Source organism: Hipposideros armiger, unplaced genomic scaffold (assembly GCF_001890085.2).
Source record: "Hipposideros armiger isolate ML-2016 unplaced genomic scaffold, ASM189008v1 scaffold_560, whole genome shotgun sequence".
Classification (NCBI taxonomy): Eukaryota; Metazoa; Chordata; class Mammalia; order Chiroptera; family Hipposideridae; genus Hipposideros; species Hipposideros armiger.
The window spans coordinates 963,611-990,811 of NW_017731910.1; the positions used below are offsets into that span (position 1 = coordinate 963,611).

Here is a 27,201-nt window from a genome sequence, read left to right on the forward strand (position 1 = left end):
CAACCCACTGCCACAGGGGCTGCAGCCTATGCCGTCGCCGGCGACTCATGGCAGCCCAGCTCCAGGTTGAGCTGTTGTTCAGCATCTTAGCTGTGGAGGGCAGTGTCACTGGCCCTCATACACGGAATACGAGCCGCGGCCCTCTGGCGTCCCAAGCCAGCTCTTAACCAATGCGCCACTTGGCCGGCCCGCAAACAAATTCTTTAAGAGAGTCTATCAGCTTGGACTAAAAGAGATTGAGAAAATTCAAAATGTAAACAGGCCTCTGAGTCCCAAATTTCTCTGAGAAAGCTACTCAGCCGCAGACGCAAGCCATTTCTTTTGGAAAAGGGAAGACCTCTCAGAAGGAGGATCCAAGAGCCCCAGAGCATGGAGCCCAAAACCAAGGAGAACAATGGACTAGAGCACCCACCATTAGGGGGCAGAATTGGGCATTAATCAAGGAACACTCCCTTTCCCTGGAGTAGTGGGGTAAGTGGCAACATGCACCTTACTGCATTTCAGAATCTCTGTGGACCAGTAACTGCTATGTGCTTCCTGTTCTCTTCCTTTCTGAACATGAGTGTCTATTATGTTTGTCCTGCTTCTGCGGCACCATTCTATGTTAGGTGTATGAGTGGAAGATAAGTTGTCTCTTCAGTTCATAGGTATCTGGATCAAAATGAGTTAACATGAAGAACCTCATCCATATCTGAACCACATACAGATCTTCAGAAACTGGACTTTGATCCTGATGTCATAACTCTGAGCCTGATGTCAACATGTATGAAAATTTTTGAGGGTCGTGGGAAGAGGTGAATTTATTTTGCATATGGGAGAAATGTAAATAACTGTGGCAGAGGGCGTGCTGTGGAAGATGACATATGGTCACAGATACTTTACATTTACCCATCAAGAGACGAAATCTGTTTTCTCTCTCCTTCAATCTGGGCTAGCCTTGTGACTTGCTGTGACCAACAGAATGTTGTGAAAGTGACACTTTATGAATTTTCGAGTCTAAACCTCTTAGATGTCTTATAGCTTCTGCCTCTGGGTACTTGCCTGGACTTCCGTATCAAGCAGCCAGCTTAGCCTATTGTATAAGTATGAGCATCAGAAGCCACATGAGAGGCCAGCCGAGTGGCGCGTTGGTTAAGAGCTGGCTTGGAACGCCAAAGGGCCCCGGTTCGGATCCCACATATGAGGGCCAGTGACACTGCCCTCCACAGCTAAGATGCTGAACAACACCTCAACCTGGAGCTGGGCTGCTGTGAGTCACCGTCAACAGTGTAGGCTGCAGCCCCTGCTGCAGTGGGCTGCCATGGGCTACGGTGTGTAGCCAGCAGCCAGCATGAGCAGCCAGCAGCCGCCATGAGCGGCCGTCCAGAAGCCGGCGACTGATCTGCCTCACCCGGGAAGAGCGCAATGATGGTGCCAACTTGGGCCAGTGAAGCAACGTCCTCCACAACTAGACTGAAGAACAAAGGGACGGCAACTTGTCTGTTCCCCTTCCTCCAATTCCCCAGTGCTGTTCCATCCCCCAATTCTCCAATAAAAACCTTTAAAAAATTTAAAAAAAAGAAGCCACATGAGGTGCCCAGCCAATAGCCAGCAGGAGAATGAGGCGATCTTGGGCCATTTTAGCAGTTAACCTTCCAGGTAAATGCAGCCATATGCTCAGGTGAAAACAGCAGAACATCCACCCAGTCAATCTACAGACTTATCGTTTTACGTCTGAATTTGAGATGATTTGTTATGCAGCAATAGGTAACTGATTCATCAATAAAGTTAATAATAATCATGGTAATGGTAATCAACATAATAATAATAGTAGCTAACAATATCAAATGTTTCCTGTATGCAAGGCATGTACTAATAACTTTACATGCAGTAACTCATTTAGTCTTTTCAATCATCCTATGACATTATTTCTCCCCCTCTTCCAAATTACTTCTGTGGTATCTCAGGCTTAGAGGGGGTTAGTTAATTTGTTCAAGGTCACACAGCTAGAAAGGCACAGAGCCAGGACTCCAACCTCAGCCTGTCTGGCACCAAAGCCCATGCTCTTAACCACCACCCCAAGCTACTAATGGCTTTTCATGGGGATTTTTAAAAATTATGAGTGATTCATCAGCTATTTTTAAAGTCGATATGCAAAAGGTTATCACCTGAGGAGTGGGCCATCATCCTAGAGAACACAGATTGCTAAAATTGAGTGATATAATTTGTCCAAATATGAGTTAAATCTTGCAAGGTTACATGTAGGATCCATATTATGAAAAAAATATCTCTAATAATTCTGTTCTTTTAGCACAGCAAGGGATAATATATTGAATATTTGTAGCCTAGAAAGCATTCAGCCCTGGGTCCTAGGGTTGAATGGGCCTTTTTCCCTCATAAATCTCTCTCTTATCCTACTGACTTTATGCTAAACAGTCTATGTTGACACATGAATGCTCATTTATATGTTTTAAGTTAAAATGAGTTGTTTAATTTGTGCATTTTTTGTGTGATTTCTTCAAGTCACTTCTAATTAACCAGCCAAATGCCAGTCTCCTGTATGTTATATCTTTATTGAGATATAATATATATCTCAATATTTATATATTAAGACTTTATGTACATGAAAGCAATGTAATTAAGTGCAAGAATTTGTGAGGGATAATTATCATTGTCTCATTAATCACCATTAAATTAAATTATATGAAGTAAGCCAAAATATCAATCTGATAAACCAGGAAGCGTTAACTACAATTTACAGCACACAAGGCAGTTAGTTGTGTTTACTTAGGATTCAGGTACAAATTTTCCTGAGAAAACAAGGTTCATACAGCTCATCTCTAAAATTGCAAGAGGTAATTTGGATAAAACCTGTTAAGTAATTTGCACATGTTATTACTAAAGTTTCTCAAATCAAATATAATTATGATATTTATATGTTTGAAATCCATTTATATGGTGTCATCTGACTCTGATTTTTATACTGTTATTAGAGATGATAGCTGCACTGACACCAAAAGTGTCCCAAGATTAAGGCTCTTGTGACACTTCAGCTTAAAGATAATAGTGAGAGATTTAGAAATAGCTAAGCCAGGCACATGAGCTCAGCATCCTTAAAATGTGTTGCTTATTTCCAGGGTTAGACAAACACACAAGTTAAGCTTTATTTCCAGAAAAGCATCCATTTGCCTTAATGAATAGATAAAGATGATGTTATTGCCTACAAAATAAGGCAAGTATTTTGACTGTTTTTCAGCTGGACAACATTTAGGTAACCATATTTTTTTGGTACATTTTTACACGACTACTTTGGATCAAAGCAATGGCCTATGTGCAAGAAAAACAAGATAAGTGGCTCATTGCATAGGCCTGGATTTGAGCTCACTTCACCTTGGTCAAAGCCAGCCACTTAATGGGCCACCCACTTCTGCCATGTGACCTGACAGAAAGGAGAAATCAATAAAGTCCCACCAGTGAGCTTCATTTGCTGTTATATTTATCAATCTAGGCTCACAAAGCATTGGAAAGAATTTTTGATAAGTTTCAATTTGCTGGTCCTTCAGGTGTTTAGTGTCTACTGACCTTATCCAGGGCTGCCTGGACCTCAGCTTCACTTTCAGAGTCCAAGGCTGATGTGGCCTCATCTAGCAGAAGGATCTTGGGGTTTCGAACCAGAGCCCGAGCGATGGCGATTCTCTGTTTCTGTCCACCACTCAGCTGGGCCCCTCTGTCTCCAACCAGGGTGTCAAATTTCTACAACAGAAAACATGGAGGAGCTTTTGAAGTATTTTAAGTAGAAAAGGCTATGGAGTCTGGAAATTCAGGAAGACAACACGGTGCTTCCTTTTGACTATCGCAATGAGTCATAAATGATCATAAAAGAAACAAATACTGAATTCTAAAAAACTACTGACTCACAGTCTGTATAAAATTGTATATATGTACCCAGCTATACTCCTTAAACCTCCAGCTGAATAATGCAAGGCACTTACGTAGCAAAGCTGGACAACTTTGCATCTCAAACATTATTAGCTTAAGCTTTGAAGGAAGAAAGTCACACGAGGTGAAATCTAGTTTGGAGGGCAACTACATAAACAGAGCCTTTACCTGTGGTAATTTCATGATAAACTCATAGGCATTGGCTTCTTTGACAGCTTTCTTTATCTCATCCATAGTTACATTTCCACGGCCATAACGAATATTTTCAGCAATTGTGGTAGAAAATAGCACTGGCTCCTGACTCACCACTCCAATTATTTCCCTCAGATACCTTACATTAAAGGTCCTAATATCCTGCCCATCGATGTTAATCTGAAAAAAAAGAGGTATTTTCATTAAATATTTCAAACTTTCTGATACTAAAGCATCAAGACTCTTTCATTTGTTATGAAAATAGTCTTAGTTAATATTTAATTTATTTCAGTGGTTAGAAATGAGAATTGGAAATAAATAGCAATGTGAAAGAATAAAAATAAAAAGTATATGCTTTCTTTTGTATTTATCACCTTACATATACATTTTTTTCATAAATGGATAATTCTCTATAAATGATATTGGGTTATATGTTTTTGGCACACTATTAGTTTTGCTTACCATTGTTAAATTTGAACAAAAATGTCCAGCTACCTACCTAGTCTGCATATAATTTTGATGACATTATGATGTTTTACTATATGTAATACACCATAATTTACTTTAGCAGTTCCTACCTGCTGCACATTTAGTTTCCTTCAAGGCTTAAGGAAAGACAATCATTGTAGAAGTGGAGAATTACCAGGTTGAAGAGTACGATTTATTTTTTCTTCTCTAATAACAATCGCCTACAAGCACAATGACTACTATCTGGTGGCATTTATTATATTCTGAATAGAGGTTGGATAGACAACTCTCTAAAAAGATTTTAATAATTTACAATGTCAGCAGAAATACATAAAATACATCTGCTTCATTGTAATTTACTAGCTCTGGGTTTTATCATTTTAACCTGTTTTTTCTAATTAATAGGTACGAGGTAGTAGGTTATATAATATTTGTTTTCATTTGTATATATTTATACGTAAGACTGAACATTTCTTGAAACTTTTTACAAATCTATATTTATTCTAGAAATATTTGCACATTCATATCCCATTTTAGATTTTTATTACATTGACCCTTGAACAATGTGGGAGTCAAGGGCACGGAACCCACATGCTGTCAAAAACCCACCTGTAACTTTTGACTCCCCAAAACCTTAACTACTAATAGCCTACTGTTAACATAAACAGTCAATTAACACATATTTTGTAGGTTATACGTAGTATATGCTGTATTCTTACAATAAGGTAGTCTAGAGAACAGAAAATGTTATTAGGAATATCATAAGGAAGAGGAAATGCATTTACACTATTTATTGAAAAACTCTGCAGATAAATGAATCTATATAGAACAAACCTTGTGTTGTTCAAGGGTCAACTGTAATTTCTCAAATATTAAATATAATATATATTATAAATATATATTTATGTATTATATATTAATATATTATATATTATATTATACATTTATACATTATACTTATATTGTAAATATAATATATGTATATTATATATTAATATTTTATATTTTATATATTACATAATATATATTATGTAATATGTAAAATATACTTTATATTTATATTTATAATATAAACATAAAATATAAATATAAATTATAAATATGTACTATATATAAATATGTTATATATTACATTATATATTATATTTAATATTTGAGAAATTAGTTGACCCTTGAACATTGAACAATATTAATATATAATTTAATATATATTAAAATATAAATACGTAATATAAAATATATATTTTCCCATATATCATAAATCATTTATTTGTTCCAATTTATTGCTTTCTTTTATTATAGTTTTACTATTTTTATTGGAGAGAAGTTTAAGGGAAAATTGAATTAATCAACTATACCACTGGGCATTTCTTCTATTGTTTTAGTAGCAGAAAATTGTTAAATCATGATGTGAACCATGAATATCTCTACATTAGAAACTTTCTGAAGACTTTTTTCTCTGCTGACATGATATATTTTCTAAAAAATCTGTTAGCCCTGTAATCATTTTAAGTATAAGAAATTTTCAAATGATTATCCTCAATGGTTAGTATTTTGCTAGGTGTTTTTTTTTTTAAATAAAGAAAAATGTTTACACTTGAACCAACCTAGAATTTGCTTAGTAAGTGAGGATGGACCTATATGTTCCTCTTTAGTAATAACAGATTTTTCCAAGAATGTTTATTAATTTTATTTTTTAAATAAATAAATAAATAAATAATTTGTGTACCCTAGAAAACTTTGTATTCATTCCTGTAATCTTTGTACTATCTCAATGCTTTTTAATGTTTTTTTTGTTTTTCTTTGTAACTTGTGATCTGTTTTCATAATAATGCATTTTAACATCAGGTAAACTTGTTGTCCCAAAGTTGGTACAGTTGAAGAAATCTGTATATGCTGTGGACTAGTATTATATTAATGTCAAATTACTGACTTTGATAATTGCTTTATGGTTATGTAACAGAATGTCCTTAGAAAATATATTCTGAAGTATATAAGAGTCAAGGGGCATGATGACCTTAACTTACTCTCACGGGTTCACAAAAAAAATGTGTGTGTGTGTGTGTGTGTGTGTGTGTGTGTGTGTGTACAAGGAGAGAGAGGACAATAAAGCAAGTGAGGTGAAATATAAAAAATTAGTAAATCTGGGTGAAGGGTATGTGTGAGTTCCTTGCTTGCAACTTTTCTGTAAGTTTGAATTTATAACAAAATTTTTAAGGGGCAAAAAGTATATATACCCTAGGCTATTACTTTCCCCATGTCCCCAGAAGTTTCTTAAGAGACTAACCCACTTTCCTCTTCAGATATTCCAACATCTAAGAAAATTGTCTCTGATGAAATTAATTACTGTTGTAAGATTTCTTGTGTCCCTGATTACTAGATTGGCAACTATTTCAATATGGAATATTTCTGACCAAACCCAACAACTCACTGAAAATAACTTCAGTGGTTTGCATGACTATTTTCCAGTGATTCAGTGATGATGGAAAGCTTAGTTGGAACAGAAAACAATGTTGTGTAGCTTCTTTGGCTTTTAGCATCTTGTATATTTTTGTTAAACCAGCCCAAGGGTTTGAATACATCATCCAGAGGCAATGCAATTCCACAGTCCTTTTACCAAAATTTCATTCACATGCAAATTTGTTACTAAACAACAATTTCAAAGGGCTAATTGATACCCAGCTTCCCACTTTGGAAAACTTGTTTCTTCCCACTTACCATACCCTCATCAGGGTCATAGAGCCTCTGTATCAGCTGGACCGTAGTGCTTTTCCCACAGCCGCTGTTCCCAACCAGGGCCACCGTCTGCCCGCTCTGAACCGTCAGGTTGAGGCCCTTCAAGATCTGTGGTGGCCAAGAGAGAAAAAGAACACGCTTCACAAACAAAACCCTAAAAGGGGAGGGATTTGATTTAATTTGCAATTTGAAAAAAGTATCAAGTAAGGGGCTATAACCCCCAAAGGAAAAAGCATGTAAATGTTAAAAGGTAGAGTCTTTAGGTGTTTTAAGATGATTAAACAATCGATCTGAGTGAGCAATTCCTATAACTACTACTTACAGTACCTTGACATTAGCTCGAGCTGGATAAGAAAAATGAACATCATTGAACTCCAGATTCCCTTTGATGTTGTCTGGTTTGTGTCCTCTCTCTGAAAAACTGTCAATTTTAGGATTCTAAATAAAACAAAATTCAATGACTATTCCATCATAGAACAAACAATTGCATTTTTAAGGAATATGATTCAACAAATTCCAAAAATAAGACCTGCAATGGCACAATCTCCCTCACATGAGACAGGACCCAAGGTAAAGATATTGTGTGTGTGTGTGTGTGTGTGTGTGTGTGTGTGTTTAAGGAAATATTCACTCTTGGAAAACAGGCATTTCCTCAAAAGAACATAAGGGATATACTCATTTCATTTTGCACAATATTTCACTTTAAGATTTTGGTATATCCTTATACATTTTCTAAATGGTCAGATACGTATGTTTATACAACTGTAATAACAAAAATACTATAATTGATATTTCAGCATTTAGTGAAAATTAGCTTATTCCTAAATAATAAATGTAATGGATTGGGTTGAGAAGACTGACTGAACAATTGGTTAGAGCAAATTATTTATAGGAACAATGAAAACATTCAATATATTCAGAAGCTGAGCAAATTTTCTCATGACTTAAATCAATCAAACAGGAAGAATTGCTTGGATTAAATTATCAAACTTCAGTTTTCTTCTTTGCATTTTATCTGTGTATATACAATGGCTTACTTTAGTATGTCAAAACTATTTTCTTTATTTCACTGCAGTCAGTACAACTTATTCAATATAGTTGATTCAAAATCATATCAAACATGCATTGATCAATTTTTTTGAGGGGGGCAACCCACAGCAAAACATACTGTAATTTTGGTCCCACCAATAATTTTTCCACTCACTCATCCTGTATAGAAATCATGATATTCTCAGTCTGGCTACAAAATGAGAGAGAGAGAAAAACTAGGAAGACAAACATCTTAGCTCTGAACTCTACGAAGAACAGTAGTGCAGATGTACTTTTCCAAAATGAGATCAATGTTATTATATTATTTAAAGGGAAACGTTTAGAAATATTAATAAGAGGCATTTTGTTTCATTCCTTATTAAGAAGAGGTTAATTTCATATAATTCATTTTCACATGATATTTAACCTAAAGCCAGATTTAACCTGGAGCCAAGCCCCAAAGACTTTTTCAGTATTAAAATCATAAATAACTCACATTATCTATAATATCAAAGATCACATATGCTGCTCCCCTTGCATTGGCAAAAGCATCAATACATGGAGCTGCCTGTCCAACGCTGAAAGCTCCAATCAGGATTGAAAAAAAGACCTGAGCAAAAGAACAAGAGGAAATGTTGTAAGTCCCATTCTGGCATCCATTATTATCTCACATATGGTTTCTTTGAAACATATAATACAAAAGGTTGAATTTAGGTTTATCCCTAAATGTTTTTTTTAAAAAAGAGCAGAATTCACAAGGTTACTACAGCATTTCATTGCTCAAATGGGTTTCTTCCGCCTCAAAAATATTTTTTATCTAGCTTGTCAAACTATCTGTTGCTTTCTCCTGAACTTATACAGAATTGGAGAGATTTTCAAACCTATTTTTTTGGCTCTGAAGCTAATGCCACCACAGGGAAGCATTTTCCATCAGTATTATTATCAGTCCTAGATGATTTTCTCTAACTATGCATTGAATTACACAAAATATTCAAGATGAATCATGGTAGATTTTGGCCCAATGGAATTTTCCTTAAAAAGTACCATGTTACTTAAATATTTTGACTTTTAATAGAAAAGGTAACAGTTCATACATTATAAAACACTAAATCACACTTGAGTTCACTGATTAATAATTCCTTTACACAATTTTTCTGTACTGTAGCATGTGAAACTTATCACATTTCCCTTCATATATTTTTTCACTAGGAAAATACAATGATATAGAAAAGCCAAGAATATAGCCTCAGGAATCCTGATTATTTGCATAACTTAACTGAGGAAAACATAAGTGAAGAGAAATTACTCCTTTCTCTCTGGACAAGGTGAAACTTCTACACATAGTTCGGCTTTTCTCAGGAGACAGTAATGATAACATTTCACGTCCCCGGGAACTCAAATGTCCCTCACATATCTATCCACTATCTGCAATACAGATAAGAACCAGTAAGATAGCAAAAACGTCTCTACCCAAATAAATGTTATAAAGTTAATGCACTAGAGGCTTTATGCAGAGGGTGTTGTGGGCTTCCTGCATCATAAATACCACTCTCCAGCCCTACTGGGGACATGTCATTGTCCACATACTGCAAACAAGGAGACTAGGCCAGAGAGGAGACGTTGATCACAAAAGGTGAGTGGTAAAGTCAGGGTTCAGTCTCCCTTCTTCATTAAATTTAGCAAGCAAGGAAATGAAGAAAGGTTGAGGGCTTCCAAGCTGATAACCAGAGAGGAGACCAAAATAAGAAGAAAAAAAAAAGACATAACAATTATGAAAGCTCATCCATCCAAATAGCCCTCAACACTTCAATGGAGTATGAAGATACTACGCTAGAAAACATTTTGAAGTGAAAAATTTTCATAATGGCCCTAAGTCATCAGCAAAGGGCCAAATTGTGTTCAGTATCTTCTGTTTAGAAAGATGAGGAAGTGCAGGTTTGAAAAGATTGCTATTTGAATGGTTACATGTTGTTCTGATTGTCACCGAGATGAAAAAAAAAGTTCTCAAAATATTGCTAGTTTATAAAACAGGTTACAAAATGCTATCCATAATACAATCCCACTTTTGAAAGGAAAAAAAACATGTATGTATAGAAAATGGTTTGGAAGATATATTCCAAAAGTTATCATTAAATGTATATGGATTATTAGATTACAAGCCATTCTAAATAACTCCCAATTTTTAAAATATTGTATTCTAATCCTTTTGTAAATAGTACATGTTGTTTTTATAATCATAAAATAAAGCTATTTTCATTTTGAAAAAGAAAAACAAACTAAAATAACTTTTCATCTTATTTTTCAGATAGCTGATGTTTTATATTAGGTAAATTTAACATTCTCTCACACTATGACCTATCGATAATAATGTTTACTTTCTTATATAATGAAACTCAAGGGCAGAATTAGGATGGCTCCAATCCACATTTATTTCATTCATAAGTTCATTCAATTTTTATTTTCTTTTATACGTTGCATATGTTTTTTAATTGGTCTTACTACCTGCTATTTTCTTGCCCCTACTCATAATTATGCCTTGTGTATTTGAGAAGGCCAACTCTGCCCACAGGACAGGTCAAAGATTCACCAAAAGCAAAGATCCTATAATCATGACTCATCCTTCGAAAAGGAGGAATATAAAAGTAAAGAAAAGGAAGATGGATAAACAATATTTTCACATTCTTCATATTAGGAAAAGTACTCACTGTCATTGCATTTCCAAGAGTGTATTCTTTTGATATAACTAGAGTAGATCCATACCAGAAGGCCAGTGCATATGATCCATATATTAACAGGAAGGCAATGCCCATGGACATGTTTGCTGAAATCGCTTTTTTAATTCCAATCTTTTTGGCGTTTTCTAGGTGTTTCTGATACCTACCAGAAAATGAGGGGGAAATGTTACAATAAGAAATCAATCCACAACTTGAGCCATGTTCACCTCCTGTATAGTTGGAGGTTTAAGGAACAAAGCCATCACAGTAAGAAACCCCTAGGGAGACCCAGCTTTCTGGGAACTGAACCATCTGGGATCAGCCAGGACTAGAACCAATCTGAGCCTTCTTTTTACTGGCCTGGGCCCATCTCTCTTGGTCCTCACCAATACAACCAAATTTCCTGTAGCTGTTCCAGAACTGAACTCTCACCCCTGGGATATGAAAGAGCTTCATCATCACCTTCATAGCCAGCATCACAACTCAAGGTCAAGGTTGAAGGAGTGAAACCAAGCCAATCAAGAATGGCACCAAAGTGTCAATACTATTCAGGACTCTCAAAATAGTTAGATTTTTCACACAGCTCAATTTCTCTTCTCTAAGAGAAAAGAAAATCCTTCCACTATTGCTCCATTGGGCGAGGGACAGGAATTTTACATGTTCTTGTACTTAAACTTGGGCCTTTGTTTTTTTTGTTTTTGTTTTTGTTTTGCTTTGTTTTGTTTTAGTTTTTTGGATCAGGTTGACCTTCAACTGTCAAGCCAGGATACAAGATTATAAGGCGGTCACTTCTTGTGGGATATGGGTTCTTGTTCAATTTGTCTAGATTTTAGTTTCATCTTCTGTAAAATGAAGGTAATGCCTACCCTGCAAGATAATTGTGAGGCTGACAGACACTTACAGAAAGCAGTTAGTACAGTGCTGGCCCACAGTTGGCAAAACCTAATAATTCCTATTACTATTATTATTGCTATCATTGTTTTAGAATTCAATCTCTTTCTGAATATTGCTCATTCTACTATCATATTTTTGAATAGTAATTAAAATTCATATTACTGGCTTCCAGGGTTTGATACAAAGGTACAAATGTCTACAAAGGTTCTGTTAAATTACCATGTTTTTTACATCAGTTTAAATTAAATCTACCTTTCCACACTAGACACAGAGATTGTGTAAAATTTAATTAGGCTTCCAAAATTCAGAAAAAAATCCAATGGATACACAATGAGACTTTGAGAAAAGTACCATATAAAATAGGGTATTTCTGTTTCTAACAAAAAACAAACACCATCTTATTTTTTTTTAATTTAACCAAATGAGATATTGAGAACTGATCAGTTTGTAAAGAAGGTATGCTGCCACCAAAAAGCTTGGCTTTTTAATTACTTGAAGCACTCACTCTTCAGTGGACTTTCCTCATAGTTGGGCACTGCACTCGCTTAGCAGAGCTGCGTCTCTGGGGGAGACAAACAGCATGCCCGGCGGAGCATTAGGTAGGGTTAGTCCCGGGCTGGGCCTCAAGGCGTTTGCAGGGAGATTTACATTGGCCCCAATGTGACGCAAGGCTCCGGTGCCAGTGGTGGACATGCTGTAATTACCTTCACTTAGGCGGCTTGCTTACTGCAGCTAATGGAGCGGCACTGATTACACTCACATCCTGAGGTCCAACTGAGAGTTAGTGTGGTCTGTGTGGGCTATTGTGTACAGGAAGCAGCAGTAAGAGAGAAAAAGGGAGAAGTTAGAGAACCAGGCACATGGTGGTTTTGAAGAGGGCTTCAGGAAGAGAAAAATAGAAAATGAAATGGAGGAAATTAGGAAAACTGTGGTTTTAATGCAGGAGAATTTCCAAGAATTTCTATTTCAAGGAGTTGTCAGGATCCAGAGTTCCAGAGAATGGTAAAAGAAAATACTTTACACAGAACTATACTTTAACTATATTAGGGGATGTTATTTTTAAATAAACTGGTTGGGGATGTTTACGTAACGTGAAAGGAGTAGCCTTTACCAGTGGGCTTTGTTGGGCATTTAGATTTTCACGTATCAAGTTTCTTTAGAACAGGCATTCTCAACCTGGGATCCAAGTTCAAGGAACTTGAATGGGGGAGAAATTACATACTTATTTTCACTAACCTCTGATTGAAATTTAGCATTTCCTTTCATTATCAAGGCAGGCAACAAACCTCTGTAGCATTCGCAGTAACTGTGACTTTGTTGCCATTAGAAATCTCAGATCATTTTCATATCATGCTACAACTGATGCAAATATCTTGAAATATCGTTTACCCACATCCCTACTTTGTAATTACAGTAGATGTAAGACCCATAATTAGCTCTTATTATTTAATACCTTAACGTAAGAGACACATATTTACTGTATCACAATTTAAAAATATTTTGATAACTTCAATATTATTGGTTTCCTTGGTAATCCTATGTATTCTGTTTTATGCATTTGAAATCATTATTCTAAGAAAGAAGTCCATAGGCCTTGTCAGACTACCAAAGGAGTCCACAGAACATAAAGGGTAAGAGCCCGGTTTTAGAGTCTGACATTGAACCCTAGCCATCAGCAAAGGGTGCCTATATTTTGTAGGGGGAGGTTTTAATACTAGGAAAAGGAAAGTAGTGAACACATACCACAAAAGAATGAGCAACAAAACATGAAAGTGGGTTCTTTGAACCAGTGGACAAAGAACCTTCCTGACCTTTCCAGCTCTTTGTCCTGGCCCCCGAAAGCTATGACGGTCCGGATGGCCCCCAGAGCCTCTTCTGCCACAGCGCCTGCTTTCGCATATGCAGCTAGTTCTTTGTCACTAAATGCCGAGAGTATCTGGACAGAAGAGAAATATTCATGACTTTTGTATGGGGAGAAAAGTTATAAGACAGTCTAGTCAACTCTTACAGTTAGGCTTTCTTCCCAAACTCTGTCCTTTACCAAACATTGAAATCATGATGCACACAACCCTCACTGTAGCAGATCCAATGGCTCCTTCTACCCCTACACAGGCTAGAGCTCATCTACCCTCAAGATATGCCCGCCCCCCAAGAGTAGTCAGGAAAAGGAAATCTACACATAACTCTCTAAACAGCGTTTTTGGGAACAGCTTGAGTTCCACATCGACTATGTTTTTTTTCTCTGCTAATTGCAAAATAAACTAAAATGAAACCATATGGCTTTGAAAGGATTCCCCATCCTTTCTTTCATTGTGTTACGATTTTTAATTCCTATGAAAATAATAGAACTTCCAGATCTACTCTTGGGCATTCTACTGAATAATAAGATGGTTAAATAAGATATTGCAGGAGAAAGGTGGAAGGGTCAAAACAAAAGAGATACATGTAGTTTATTCAGTAAATCATCAACCCCAGAAAGAGCAAAAATTGCCAGTAAAATTTCTCAACTCTGCAGTGTTGGCTGAAGTAGAACAGGTTATGTGTATTTTGTTGTAAGGCAAAATTGGCAGAATGCCACTTAACTGTCAAGGTGACAATTAAAAATAAATAGAACAACTCCAAACTTTAATTTTTTTTTTACATTCATACAGTAGTTTGGAGGAATATTATATTTTAAAATTGTTCTTCCTTAAATAAGGACATAACTGTAGATATAATTTAAACTACTACACCAGGAGATTCACCCCAAGAAAGAATAGCAGTGTAAAAAATCTGTAACATTTTGAATCCCATTAAAAATAAACTTCCTTATTCAAGTACTATCTTAGCAACATGCTTCTAAATGTGGCTTCAACTGAATTTTAACACAGATCTGCACCACTACAAGTACCCAAGTCTTGCATATTAAACATAACTTTGGATGTGTAGGTTAACACACATGAAAATGCCCAAGTGTCACACACCTTTGCCCAAACAGCTGCAGAGAGTCCCAGGATAGGGCTGATGGCCATTATCACAAGGGTGAGCTTCCATCCTCTGATGAACCCCACTATGAATCCTGCAAAAAACGTGGCGACTGCTTGAAAGAACATTCCAACCTTGTCACCAATTCCTTCACTGATTTTGGAGATGTCACTAAAAAAGATCACACCTAATTGGTTACAGGCCGGAGGTCTTCGGTTAGAAAGGTGAAGCAGACATCTAACAAACACATTGACAGGTAAAACTTATTCATACTACTGCAAGCCTCTTTCAGAGTCTTAGCTTCTTGACTGATATTTTCCCCCACCTAAATAACTGTACAAAGGAAGAAATTTGGGATTAGTTCATGCTTCTAATAAGTTAATATCATTGAAGTTGATACTATTAAATTCATTAATCCCAGTAGAGAAGCATTAACATTTTGAACATGAGTAAATTTGTTTCAAAGCAGAAGTGAGGAAGGGCATTACAATGGTAACAGGGAAGAGTTCTTTGCTTTTGCTTGCCCTATTCTCAAGCCACCGTGTTCCCAATCCAGTAGCCCATGTGATCATTTGAAACTGAAAATCCAACTAGGTTACTCTTCATACAAAAGCATGCAATGGCTGCCCATTTCGCTAAGAGTGAATGCTGCAGTCCTAATGAGGCCAACCAGGTCCTGAATGCCTTGATCTTTCCTTTTTTTCACCTCATTTGCTCACTACACTCTTACCAGGACCTTTAGTAAGAAAAAGCTTGTCATCTATCTCCCCCTGCTGGAAGGTCAGCAATTAGAGGACAGAAGATCTTAGTCTTGGTCACTGGTGTATCACAAACATCTAGACTAGTGCTTGGCACATAGTAGGACCTCAAATATTTGTTGAATAAGTGAAGCCAACAGTTACTAAGACAAGTCTCTTTGTAAATTCATTCATTTATTCATTCATTCAACCACCTTAATTGAGTATATAACATCTATCAGGCCCTGTGATAAGCTCCATGAGAGATAAACAAGATATAAGATGTGAGCTCAGTCCTCAAATAAACCTACAACATAATTGAAGAGAAAAACTAACAGTAAAATACACTATGGCATAGGTTGTAAGTGCTAGAAATGGCTGTCAGATCATCTATTTCCAATACATATAATCTTAGTCTAGTAACTTTTTTTCATTTAAAATCTTCCCATGACAATTTTCACATAGTCAGTGGTTAATTTCTTCTTTATGAAAGTATGACATTAACAATACTTACTCTGTTAGCCGTGTATTGAGTTCAGTAGTGTCGTTGATGTCAAACCAGCCTAGTTCTTGTCGTAGAATAGCATGAAAAAACTCTTTCCTAATTTTCCTAATCTGTCGGCCGGCTGCCAAAGTCCAAAATGAAACCTGTATATAGGCAGCAACGAGAACTCCAGCACCTAATCCTGAGTAATAATATGCATATCTGGAAAATAGTTAGAAAGTTGCTTTTAAATAATGTCCTTTATTCCTCTCTTTAAGGAGTAATTTTCAGAATTGGCAATTAATAAACTTACTGAACTGATCACAAAGATTGTAGGACATTATAAGAAATACACGTTAAATTTTTTTCTCTTAAATTACAAGAGGACAATAGCAAATCTATTTACTTGATTATCAGCCAAAGAAAACAGATACATTTTTGTGGTTAACTGCAAAAAAAAAATAGTGGTGTTAATGAATCATCTTAAAACTGACCTTGACGATTTGTAGATACAATTTTACTCTTCTTTCATAATTAATATTCTAGAACTGCATAACTTTTACTGAAAATTTTTACTACCATTCACATATTGCAAATATAGGAATACACAGATTGAGCATGTGAAATGGTTCTTAGTGTAAGTTTTCTCATATTGTTTACACATAGAACCAAAAAATACCTCTTTCTATTTGGCAGAATTTGAAAATCGTTTTAAATAGTATGTTAAAATATCATGAATTCAAGCTAATTTGGAATAAAGGCTTAAGTGTATTAGAGAAAAGTTAGTATCTTTAAAAATAATAAATCCCTTTTTAAAGCTTTCAAATAAATTTTTCATATGATTTTACAAACTTTTTCCAGCTAGAAGCCTTTTAGGCTTGCTACAGCATATAGATAGTTACTCATTTATATCAGCAACATTAATTGATATATAAACATACAAACATTATGTTATAGGCTTTTGAGATTTCCATTAAGAAGGCTAACAGAGGAAGGGGAATGCCATAAATGACATTATTGGACCAGCAGGCAAAATTGGAATACAGAGAGCATTGTATCAATTTTAAATTTACTGAAGTTGATAACTATACTGTGGTTAGAAGAGAATATCCTATTCTTAGGAACCACACTGAAACATTTGTGAGTAAAGGGCTATGTGTATGCGACTTACATTAAATGGCAGGGTAGGGGGTGGTATAAATCATAACAATGGGCTAAAGAGCAAAACAAAAGGTAAAGAGTATATATATTAGCCAATTACCTAGTCATTTCTTCTTCCAGAATTCTGCCTGGGTTTAACATTGACAATGTAAAATTCACTAAATAAAAACAAAACAAAACAAAAATAAGACATTTTTGAAAGGTTGAACTACTAACAGATATTGCCAGGTTTTAAAAATCTTTTCTGTTTTCTCTTGTCTTTTCACTTTCAAGTGCACTCTTGTCACTTTATCCCAGTAAAGAGCCCAAGGGTTTAGCTGCAGGATATCCAGAGTCCAGATAGAGGAATAAGACCTCCCAGGTCCCTCCCCCATCCTAGTGGTGTGGGGTCTTCAGCAAAGCATCTTCCTAAGGCAGCAGAGAGGAGCTACAGAAGGCAGAGGAAGAAAAAATAAATGGCCCAAATAGAAAATACAGGATTTAAGGAGCACTTTTTTTCTTAGTGGCTCAAAGCACTTTAATATATGTGTGTCTTCCCTTACATACTTACATACAACCTAAGTAATAGAAAGGCTGCAATACATCCACTGTCAAGGAAGAAAAATTAAAGACAAGGAAGATAACTGAGTTGCTCAAAGACAAGTCAGTGGATTTTCCTGCATTCCATGTCTTGTTTACTAGAAAAACTGTATTCTGGTATTTTTAAAGCAGTATTAATTAGAAGGAAATATATTGTCCATTAATTTGAGATAATTTGATAAAAATGTCAGTGTGTCTCTCCTGGTTTTCATAATAGCTAGCATTTATTTACTAAGCATTTATTTTATGCCAGGCTCTGTTCTGAACAATTTACACGGTCTGACAAGTAAGTTCACAAACTTGTTGCAACAATGTTGCTAGTTTTTTTTTTATATCAGAGGGATTATTCATTATGAATTTGTACCAAATGGACAAACAGTTAACCAAGCTTATTATTTGGAAATACTGAAAATTCAGGCTGCGTGTAAGTTAGATGACCTGAACTTTTCACCAACAATTCATGGCTCTTGCAACACATGACACTGTCTGTGAGGGAGTCTTTAGCCAGTAAACAAATAACTGTATTGGAACACTTTCCCTATTCACCTGATCTGGCCCCCAATGACTTCTTTCTTTACCCCAAAATAAAGGAAATATTGAAAGGAAGACATTTTGGTGACATTCAGGACATCAAGGGTAAACAGAACAACAGCTCTGATAGTGATTCGAGAAAAAGAGTTCCAAAATTGCTTAGAATGGTGGACTGGCTTCGGTGCATAGCTTCCCAAAGGGAGTACTTCGAAGGTGACAGTAATGACATTCAGCAATGAGGCATGTAGCACTTTTTCTAGGATGAGTTTGCGAACTTAATTGTCAGACCTTACACATGTAGTAATTCATTTAATTTTCACAACAATCCTATGAAGTAGGACTGTTTCAGAAATCTCCATTTTACAGATGAGGAAATTGAGGCACAGAGAGATAAAGTAACTTGCCTAAAATAGGCTGAGAGTCCTGACATTATACTATACTGATTGATTCATGTGGTAATGACTTTTCATTTTTGAAAACGCAAAGCGAAAAAATAAAAAGGAAATAGTTATCTACTGCAGTCACAAAATAACAGGGTAAAATATTACCATAGCATGGTTGAGACAACATCCAGGGTAACTATTTTCCATTTACCATGTTGCTAAGTAGGAGAGATACTAATCTATCTTTGTTCCTTTATCATGTGTAAATAATCCAGAGGTCATGTTTCCTGACTGCTGTGTATCCTCCTTACTTCTTCCAAAGGGAGGTAAGGTTGAAATTTATTTAAAACTTAAAGTACTGTCAGGATCAATTATCAAGTTTAAGTTTTCCCTCAGGATTGTAACTTCTGATGTTCACAGTAAAGTGTTTCTGCTTATTCATCTAGCTTTTTGGGCTCTCAGGTCCTTGAGGAATCATACCTTGTTTTATTTCTGTTCTTATCAGTTCAGCTCTGTGTGCTCATTTCCTTCCTGAGTTCTTAAATATCCACTTTTGTTTTGCCAAATTGGAACTGTGTTGCAATTAGAGGCACACAAGCTATCCTAAAGCTGTGGTACTTGTAGGAATCATTGTTCAAAACCTTGGGAAACCTCCGGTTATATGTGTACAGGACTAGCTTTTTCCTTAAACTTGAACTATGATCCATTAGAAATCAGGTGAAATCTTAAATGAGCTTTACTCTCCTGAAACACCTACCTCAAACTTTCAGATTCTCTCAGTAAGAATATTTTAATTCAGGTTGATACTCCCTCCTAGGAAACAAGAATTTATGGGCATTCCAAATTTGACCTCCTTTCTCAGTCCCTGGCCAAGAATGGCAGTCTACTTCTTGGTCAGTAACACTAGGAGCCTCAGAACCCCCAAGAAACCAAGAGTTTCTGCTGCCTGGGGCAAAGGTGAGTCAAGTGCTTGTTGATGTGTTCCCAGAAGAGTTATGGGATTCTACATCTGGAATTCTAGATTTCAAAATCTCGTGGGAGTCTAGATCTGGAAAGGGCGTAGCCCTGGTCTTCTCAGATGCTACATATTATGCGTCAGTCAGTCTCACAAACAATCAGTCTCACAAGCAATCTCCAAATCGTTGTCTGGTTTGGGGGCTCTCAATGCTATTTGCCTGTGAGAATCACATGGGGAGCTTGAAAAACTTACAGATGCCCATACTGATGCCCAGGCTTCACCCAAGACCATAAATCAGAACCTCTGACTGAGTCTAGAGATCATATTTTTAAAATACCGCCACATGATTCTAATGTGTCAAGATGGAAAACCCCCACTCCGTCTACCTGAATGCCTCCCCTAACAAGGAAATGGGGGAATCTTGAACCTTCCTGTTCACATTAGAGCGCTCTCATAGAATTCATCCATTTTACAGATAAAGAAATAGAATTTTAGAGTGGTTGTTTCATTTCCAAGTTCTCACAGCTACTTTCCCCCAACATGTATTGATAATTTACTATGATCCATACACTTTACATAAATCATTTCATTTGATTCTATCAGTAAGTCTATGATTACCTTTCAAAGATCAGAACAGTAAGAAGGATAGAGGTTAAATAGCTTTCCCAAGGTCATATAGCTGGTGAGTGAAGAGCCTAAATGATAACTGTATACCTTATTAGAGAGACAACATAGGGTGTCCTGGCTGTCACTTTTGACTCTCAAAGTAAATCAATGTCTGCCTTCCTCAATTCTGCCTAAGATGCCTGTTGTCATATAGAAACAAAGAGCTGGTATTTGTGCAGGCAGGTTAGGCAGTATGGACAGTTAATTAAGGTAACAAGAGGTTCAAGGAAAATGCCTTTTCCTCTCAACCTCAAGGCAATGCAAGGACAAGCAAGGTATATCAAGATCCCCATAGAATATCCTAGATTATTACAGTCACATAGACTTGGCATCAAATATGTCAAGTTCATGATACTCTGCAGAAAAACTGTTTCCTCTGACTCCATCCTTAAGGTTTTGGATGCAGAATGTTTTATGCATAGTTTCTGCACAACTGAGTCATTGTGAGCGAATGACCTTGTCACGGAGTGGCTTTATTCTGTTGACAAGGACGGGCTCTGTTCATAATGAATCATTGTCAGACCCTCTTGTAATTTAAACCATTTTTTCTTCTAACATTCCCTTCTCATTTGGCTCCTGTTAAGTCTAGCTGTCCAAGAATCCAACAATTCTAAAGAATAGACTCTAAATAAACATCATCTCTATGAGATGAGCCTTCCAGCTCAGCCAAGGACAGCTAAGTACTACTCTGTCTTTTCTCAACCTCCATGATTGTTGCTAAATTCTATAACTCTCAACATATCAATGAGCTCTCTGGATGCAAAGTGGGTATGTAATTTACAGATTTCATTTCCTCCAAAGGGGTATGAGGTTATTACTTTTACAAACTAACAAAGAGTGGACATTGGAAATTAATAACACAAGAAGGACTTCCCATTCCAAATCCCCCAGGATAGCCAATAGGCCTAATGGCAAACGTAGCTATAGAAAACCAAAGGTCATATAATTTGGAGGCTACTGAAACCAAGTCAGCAACTCTGGTGACTTTAGCACTACAGCAAACACAGGTCTGTAAGTGACTTGCTCAGTGCCATTTCCCAGAGAGACCTTGAATGTGGCCCAGGGCACAGCACACGGCACCTGTCTGCCATGTCCAGCTTCAAAGCCATTCAGTTGCATAATTAGAAACAAGTAAAAAAGAAGCTGGTATTCTAAAAACAAGACATAAAAAGGATACAAGTGCTAACTTATCTATGATTAGTATGTTGCATTGTTTTAATCTGATTTTTTTAAAGTTTAATGGTGATAACATACACACAAACATAAAATTTACCATCTTAACCATTTTTAAGTGTACAGTTCACTAGTGTTAAGTATATTCATAGTGTTGTACAACCAATCCCCAAAACTTTTTCATGTTCCAAAACTGAAACTCTATGCATTAGCAACTATCCATTTCCTCTTCCCCACAGTTCCTGGTAACCACTATTCTATTTTCTGTTTCTATGAATTTGACTACTCTTGATAACTCATATAAGTGGAATCATGCAGTCTTTGTCTTTTTGTGACTGGCTTTTTTCATTTAGCATAATGTCCTCAAGGTTCACCCATGCTGTGGCATGTGTCAGGATTTCCTTCCTTTTTAAGACTGAATATTATTCCATTGTATAATATACCACTTTTTGTTTATTCATTTACCTGTTAATCTGATTTTTTAAACACTTAATAGAAACCAATTTTTTATTAATGTGTCTAAATATGGGCATCATCCTACTTTATGTGTATAAAAAATTAACGCATAATAGATCTATAGATTTTCTAAAAAAGAAAAAGAAAAGAAATGGAAAATTCTTACCTCTCATTTACTTAAAGACTTTTAAAACTATCCTATATTACTCCAATTTTACCTTTATGGTATTTATGTTAAAGTTTTGGTTGCTGGTTAAACACAGTAATCCATTTAAAACTCTCCCAAACACATTCTTTTAAAAGAGAAAGCTCAATTATTTACATTAGCAGTGTAATGTATTTATATGGTCACGAGCATTGTTTGGATAGCAGAAAGACCTGGATTTGAGTTTTGCCCTGACACTCACCGGCTATGTAACTTTGGACAAGTTATTTATCCTCTCCAAGCCTCAGTTTCCTTATATGTCAGAGGATAACATTGCCTACTGTGTAGGATTGTTCTTCTGAAGATTAAGTGAGAGAGGATCCAGTAGATAAGAAATACAATGAAAGATTACTATTATTGGAATTATTTTTATTAGAAAGAGGTTGTCCATAGTACTTGAGAATAAATAAACTTTTTGTAGGAGCTTTTATTTTCTACTCAAAGGACGCTTTTGATTTCTAAAAGGCATTCATGTTTATCAATTTTCATGTAAACAGATCCTATTATATAAATCAAGAAATCCTATTCTCTGAGGTAATTACACTTAAGTACTACAATGCTAACCAAATATGTACTTCTCAATCAGCGAACACTATTACTATTACTATTATCTTACTATTACTATTATCTAAATGATAGGGTCCACTTTTTCTTAAGTGTCTGTTATGAAAGCTGCCTTTCCTTTATTGGTATTTTTTCCTTATATTCCACCATTTGTGTACCAGTAAAGCTCCACTCAATCTTCTCCGGTCTGGTGTTCGCGGAGTGTCTGGGGAGGAAGTAAGCCTCAGGCTCGGTAGGATGCATGGGACTCCTCCTTTCTATGTGGAACTTGGCCACAGCTCCCCTTTAGATGGCATTAGCTTACAGGACGCCTCTGGCCCTTCACTAACTACAGTCCTTTGGGTGCATTTCAAAGCGCATCATTCTCATATTGAATCCATTCACTCTTTAGTAAAGTGTTATATCAAGTTCCAGCCAACCCGGTTGATCCAAAAATTAGAGACATGAAATGGCGATGATTTAAACAAAAAGGGTGGGGGAGAGAAAAAAAGAAAGCCAGAAACAGATCCACAAACTGAACACAGCTAAGTAGTACTAGCATGCTAGCTGGAGTATTCTGAAATTCACCAGTGATCACTGCATAGATACACTGTTACAGATGCACTGTCCTCAAATACAGACTTCCTACTTTATTTAGAGGCAAAGCATTCTGTATATTTCTACCCTGTCAAACAGCATACACCTATTTCTTAAAATTTAAATGAGTATTTGAGGAATTTTCTGAGAATTTTACTTCTTTTGTGATATCCGGAGTCACCCAGATGTCTCCATCATTAAACAAGTACATGATAAACAGCAAAATCAACTTCTAATCTTTCACCTGGTGCATTAACAAAAAGTAGAGAAATGCTTACCTGGAAAAGAGAAGTTCCCTGCCGTAACAACAAATCTGTCAGTCATTTCTCCAAATACTATCATCATGAGGGGGAGACCTGATCCATGAGCTATGGCCATGATTGTGCCAAGGGACATAAATAATTTATCCTGCCAATCAGAGTATCGAAACTAAAAAAAAGGGGAAACAAAATAATACTTATATTACCTTGTGGGAAAGAACTTCTCTTTTTCACAATTGTATGTTCTTTGATTTTTATTTAAGGTCAATACATCAGTAGTAGTTGCAAATAAATGTTAAGGAAGAAAACAAATTATGATCCAAAACATTGACAGATTAATTTCATGATTCTATTTATTTTGTATTCTGTGAAGAAATCAATATGACTCTGTTTAACTAGTATCTTATTTAATCGAATGGTTGCAATATAATCAGATGGGATAAAGGTTTGGTTCTACTAGGAAATATTGTTTGAGCTTCCAGAACTCCTGAAGTAGTGAATAAAGAACGGCTAGGAATAGACATTAAGTACACACACACACACACACACCACATTACATCACAATCTTTAAAATGACATTCAGAATGTTTCAGAGGGAGAATTACAAATGGGAGAAACAGACCCTATAAGTTTTGAGGATAAGATCATCTTATGAGGTTTTAAAAGGCAGCTCAGTAGTGAAGTGCAACAAACATTATGGAGTGCCTAACTATACTTTAGGGAAGTTTTGCTCATGGAGATGATGCTTGTTGCTGGATCTTGAAGGATTGGGGGAGTTAGCTGAAGAACAACTGGGGAATGCAGAGGAAATGGGGAATGTTTAGGCTTAGAACAGCAAGGTGACTAGAAATGGCATGAAGTGCCCAGGTAACTCCACACCGTGCAAAGTGTGGGAGATGACATTAGGGAGAGGTAGAAAAGGCCTCGTGGGCCGCACCAGGGACCTTGGTCTTAACTCAGTACTATCCATGTACGATGTACTTAGTACTATCACTTAGAGGGTGGATACCAGTTGTCACAGCTACGTGCACAACACCCAAGAACTAAGTAGCAGACCGGTGTCATCATACTACAGAGACTCTTCCCTCACTGTGTTTCTAGTCCTCTCCAATTTCTCACTTTTTCTCCCCATTTTGATTGTTCAATGGCTCTCTCTTTGTTCTTCTTTCCTCTTCTTCCAGAATACATTTTAGTTACCTTATTTTTCCATGTCTATACCTTCCCCTCTGTTCCTTGCATTTCACCCCTCTTTTTAACCTCTCCCCTCTACCCGTTTCCTTCACCCCACCCCAAGCCCCTTTTGGGGACAAGGAACAGTCATCAGGACAATGGGTGATGAGTCAGACTTGACAGAGTGGGGTTCCTGAGAGCTGAAGCTGAGTCAGACATGATCAATACATGCCAGGTCAGGCTGAGGTCAGACACACATGGTGGGGAGGGGGGATGTGTGCAAACTGTTCTCAGAGAGTTCCAGAAGCTCAGTATGAGAAGGCCAAATTCCACCATCAAACACGCAGGGCAAGCACAAGTGCCAGAAGAGACAAAGGGTCAGAAGCCAGGTGGAGCTTGGAACGAAACAAGAACACATGGTGAAGCCTCCTTAAAATTGCTATAAAAGGGACCAGTGTCCCCAAGGTTCAATTTAGTGGCTCCTGGGGAAGGGAGACAGAGCACTTGGGTCTATCAGCTACAGTTACAAGTTCAAGGCCAGGTCATCATGTAATGTTCTCTTTACTGAACATTTACATGAAATTGAGGAACATTTTAAATGCTTCCCAAACTACTTAAATAAAATTTTATTGTCTCTAAGCGTAAATTTAAAATTACATGAATTTCACAGCAACATCCTAAGTAAACCTAAATTTGTTTTCAGTGATTTTTCAAAAAAACAAAGCATTTCTAACTTTCGTTAGAGTACAGTTTTGTAAATGTCTAATCACAATGGTGTACATCTGAAACTAATATTGTATGTCAGCTGTAATTGAAAAATAAAAAAAGAGGAAAATAGGAGAAAAAGAGAGTACACGTTTGTCCTGAACCTCTTTTAGGACAAAAAAAAAAAGTATTTTTAGAGTCTGAAAAAGATTACATTTAAATTTAATTAAATTTTAACTTTTACATTCAAATGAAATTTTCCATGTTTCTACTTTAAGGTTTGTGGTATTTTATTTTCTGTGGGAGGCTATTTAAAAATCTGTACATTAAAACCATATTTAGTTTTACAATATTCTCTAAAGCACTAAATTAAAGAAAACAAACTCTTTCTGAGACTTTTAAACAAAAACATAACAAGAATAAGAGAGAAGGGAATGAATAGGGGCTTTGTGGTGATATGAGAAATCTGCAGCGATATCCGAGACCTAGGCTGTTTTGGTGTCTTTTTGCCCATTTACTTAAGTTGGAGATTTCAGCTGATGAGCCACTTAATACCACCTCCTTTGCTATTGGATAATGGCTATCACAGTTTGAAACACATCATATTTACCAAAAGTAGGCAAGCACTTTCTTGGGCCCCCTCTCTGAGACATATTACAAATGAAAAACAGATTAGACTTCTTCCAAAAATACGTTGATTTGGCTTGTGCATGGAGAAAGCCCCTGAGACATTTGTTGAACGCATAATAAGTCCCTAATCGTTACTCTATATTTAGTCAATTCTCTTGGAAGCCAAATGTGAACACAGATTTCTTAACTGTGTTAAGATTTCTATAGTTAACAATCACTGTCTTTATATGCAAGCTTATTTTAAGCTAAATATGTGGGGGTTTTGTGAAACAAATGCAGAGATGCATTTTTCTGAAATTGATTATTTGTCTGGTGCTCCAAATATAAGTTCTATTTTCAATTTCCCTGTACACCAGTTAGCTCTGCTCTGTTTCATAGCCAGCCTATCCCGTCCTCTTTTATCATCCATCTTGAGAATGTGGGCCATGGCTACAGTGAACCAGCCTAAGACAGCACAGGTGTAGCAGGGAAAATCTATCACTGCGTGTAGACAATCTTAAAGTACTGGCTGTATAACTACTGATCCAAGACACCAAATTTGAATGAAGGAAAGAATTATTCACATTTATTATTTCACAGCTTACCAACGTTAATGGTCCAATCAAATTCACTTTCTTCATCTTTTTCCTGTCTTGGTTGCTGTGAAAAAATATAATCATTTGAATTTGAAACTATTACAAAATGCTTCCCAGTCAATTGAATATTAATTTAAGTAGTTATCATATTCAACTATTATAATATTTTCATACCAGGTCGGACAATTAAGTTCATGAACTCATCCTAGAAAAAGTGCTACATACCTCATTGCTGAATATCACTATGGTCACCTTCGAAGTACTCCCCTTGGGAATCTATGCACCGATGTCAGTGCCTAGTCCACCCTTCAAAGCAATTTTGGAACTCTTTTTCTGGAATGGCCATCAGAGCTGTCATTGTATTACCCTTGATGTCCATCAAAATGTCTTCCTTTCAATATTTCCTTCATCTTCGGGTAAAGAAAAGTCATTGGGGGCCAGATCAGGTGAGTAGGGAGGGTGTTCCAATACAG

At 36.3% G+C, this 27,201-nt stretch overlaps 1 protein-coding gene across 3 annotated transcripts in view; it reads right to left on the reverse strand.

Annotated features, from left to right (window-relative positions):
- Positions 1-27,201, reverse strand: part of ABCB4 (ATP binding cassette subfamily B member 4) — a 55,058-nt gene that overhangs the window by 23,897 nt on the left and 3,960 nt on the right. Inside the window, exons 3-15 of one of the 3 annotated variants that reach the window (XM_019623721.1) lie at positions 26,738-26,792; positions 23,667-23,817; positions 17,398-17,455; positions 16,167-16,358; positions 14,915-15,086; positions 13,763-13,887; positions 11,049-11,220; positions 8,840-8,953; positions 7,642-7,752; positions 7,297-7,422; positions 4,087-4,290; positions 3,562-3,732; positions 122-226 (exon numbers count right to left, since the gene is read on the reverse strand). In XM_019623721.1, the coding sequence (XP_019479266.1) occupies positions 164-226; positions 3,562-3,732; positions 4,087-4,290; positions 7,297-7,422; positions 7,642-7,752; positions 8,840-8,953; positions 11,049-11,220; positions 13,763-13,887; positions 14,915-15,086; positions 16,167-16,358; positions 17,398-17,455; positions 23,667-23,817; positions 26,738-26,792 (1,714 nt within the window). In that variant the 3' untranslated portion in view covers positions 122-163. Of the gene's footprint in view, positions 1-121; positions 227-3,561; positions 3,733-4,086; positions 4,291-7,296; positions 7,423-7,641; positions 7,753-8,839; positions 8,954-11,048; positions 11,221-13,762; positions 13,888-14,914; positions 15,087-16,166; positions 16,359-17,397; positions 17,456-23,666; positions 23,818-26,737; positions 26,793-27,201 lie in introns of those variants that run through there. The other 2 variants (XM_019623719.1, XM_019623720.1) reach the window with 2 other exon arrangements.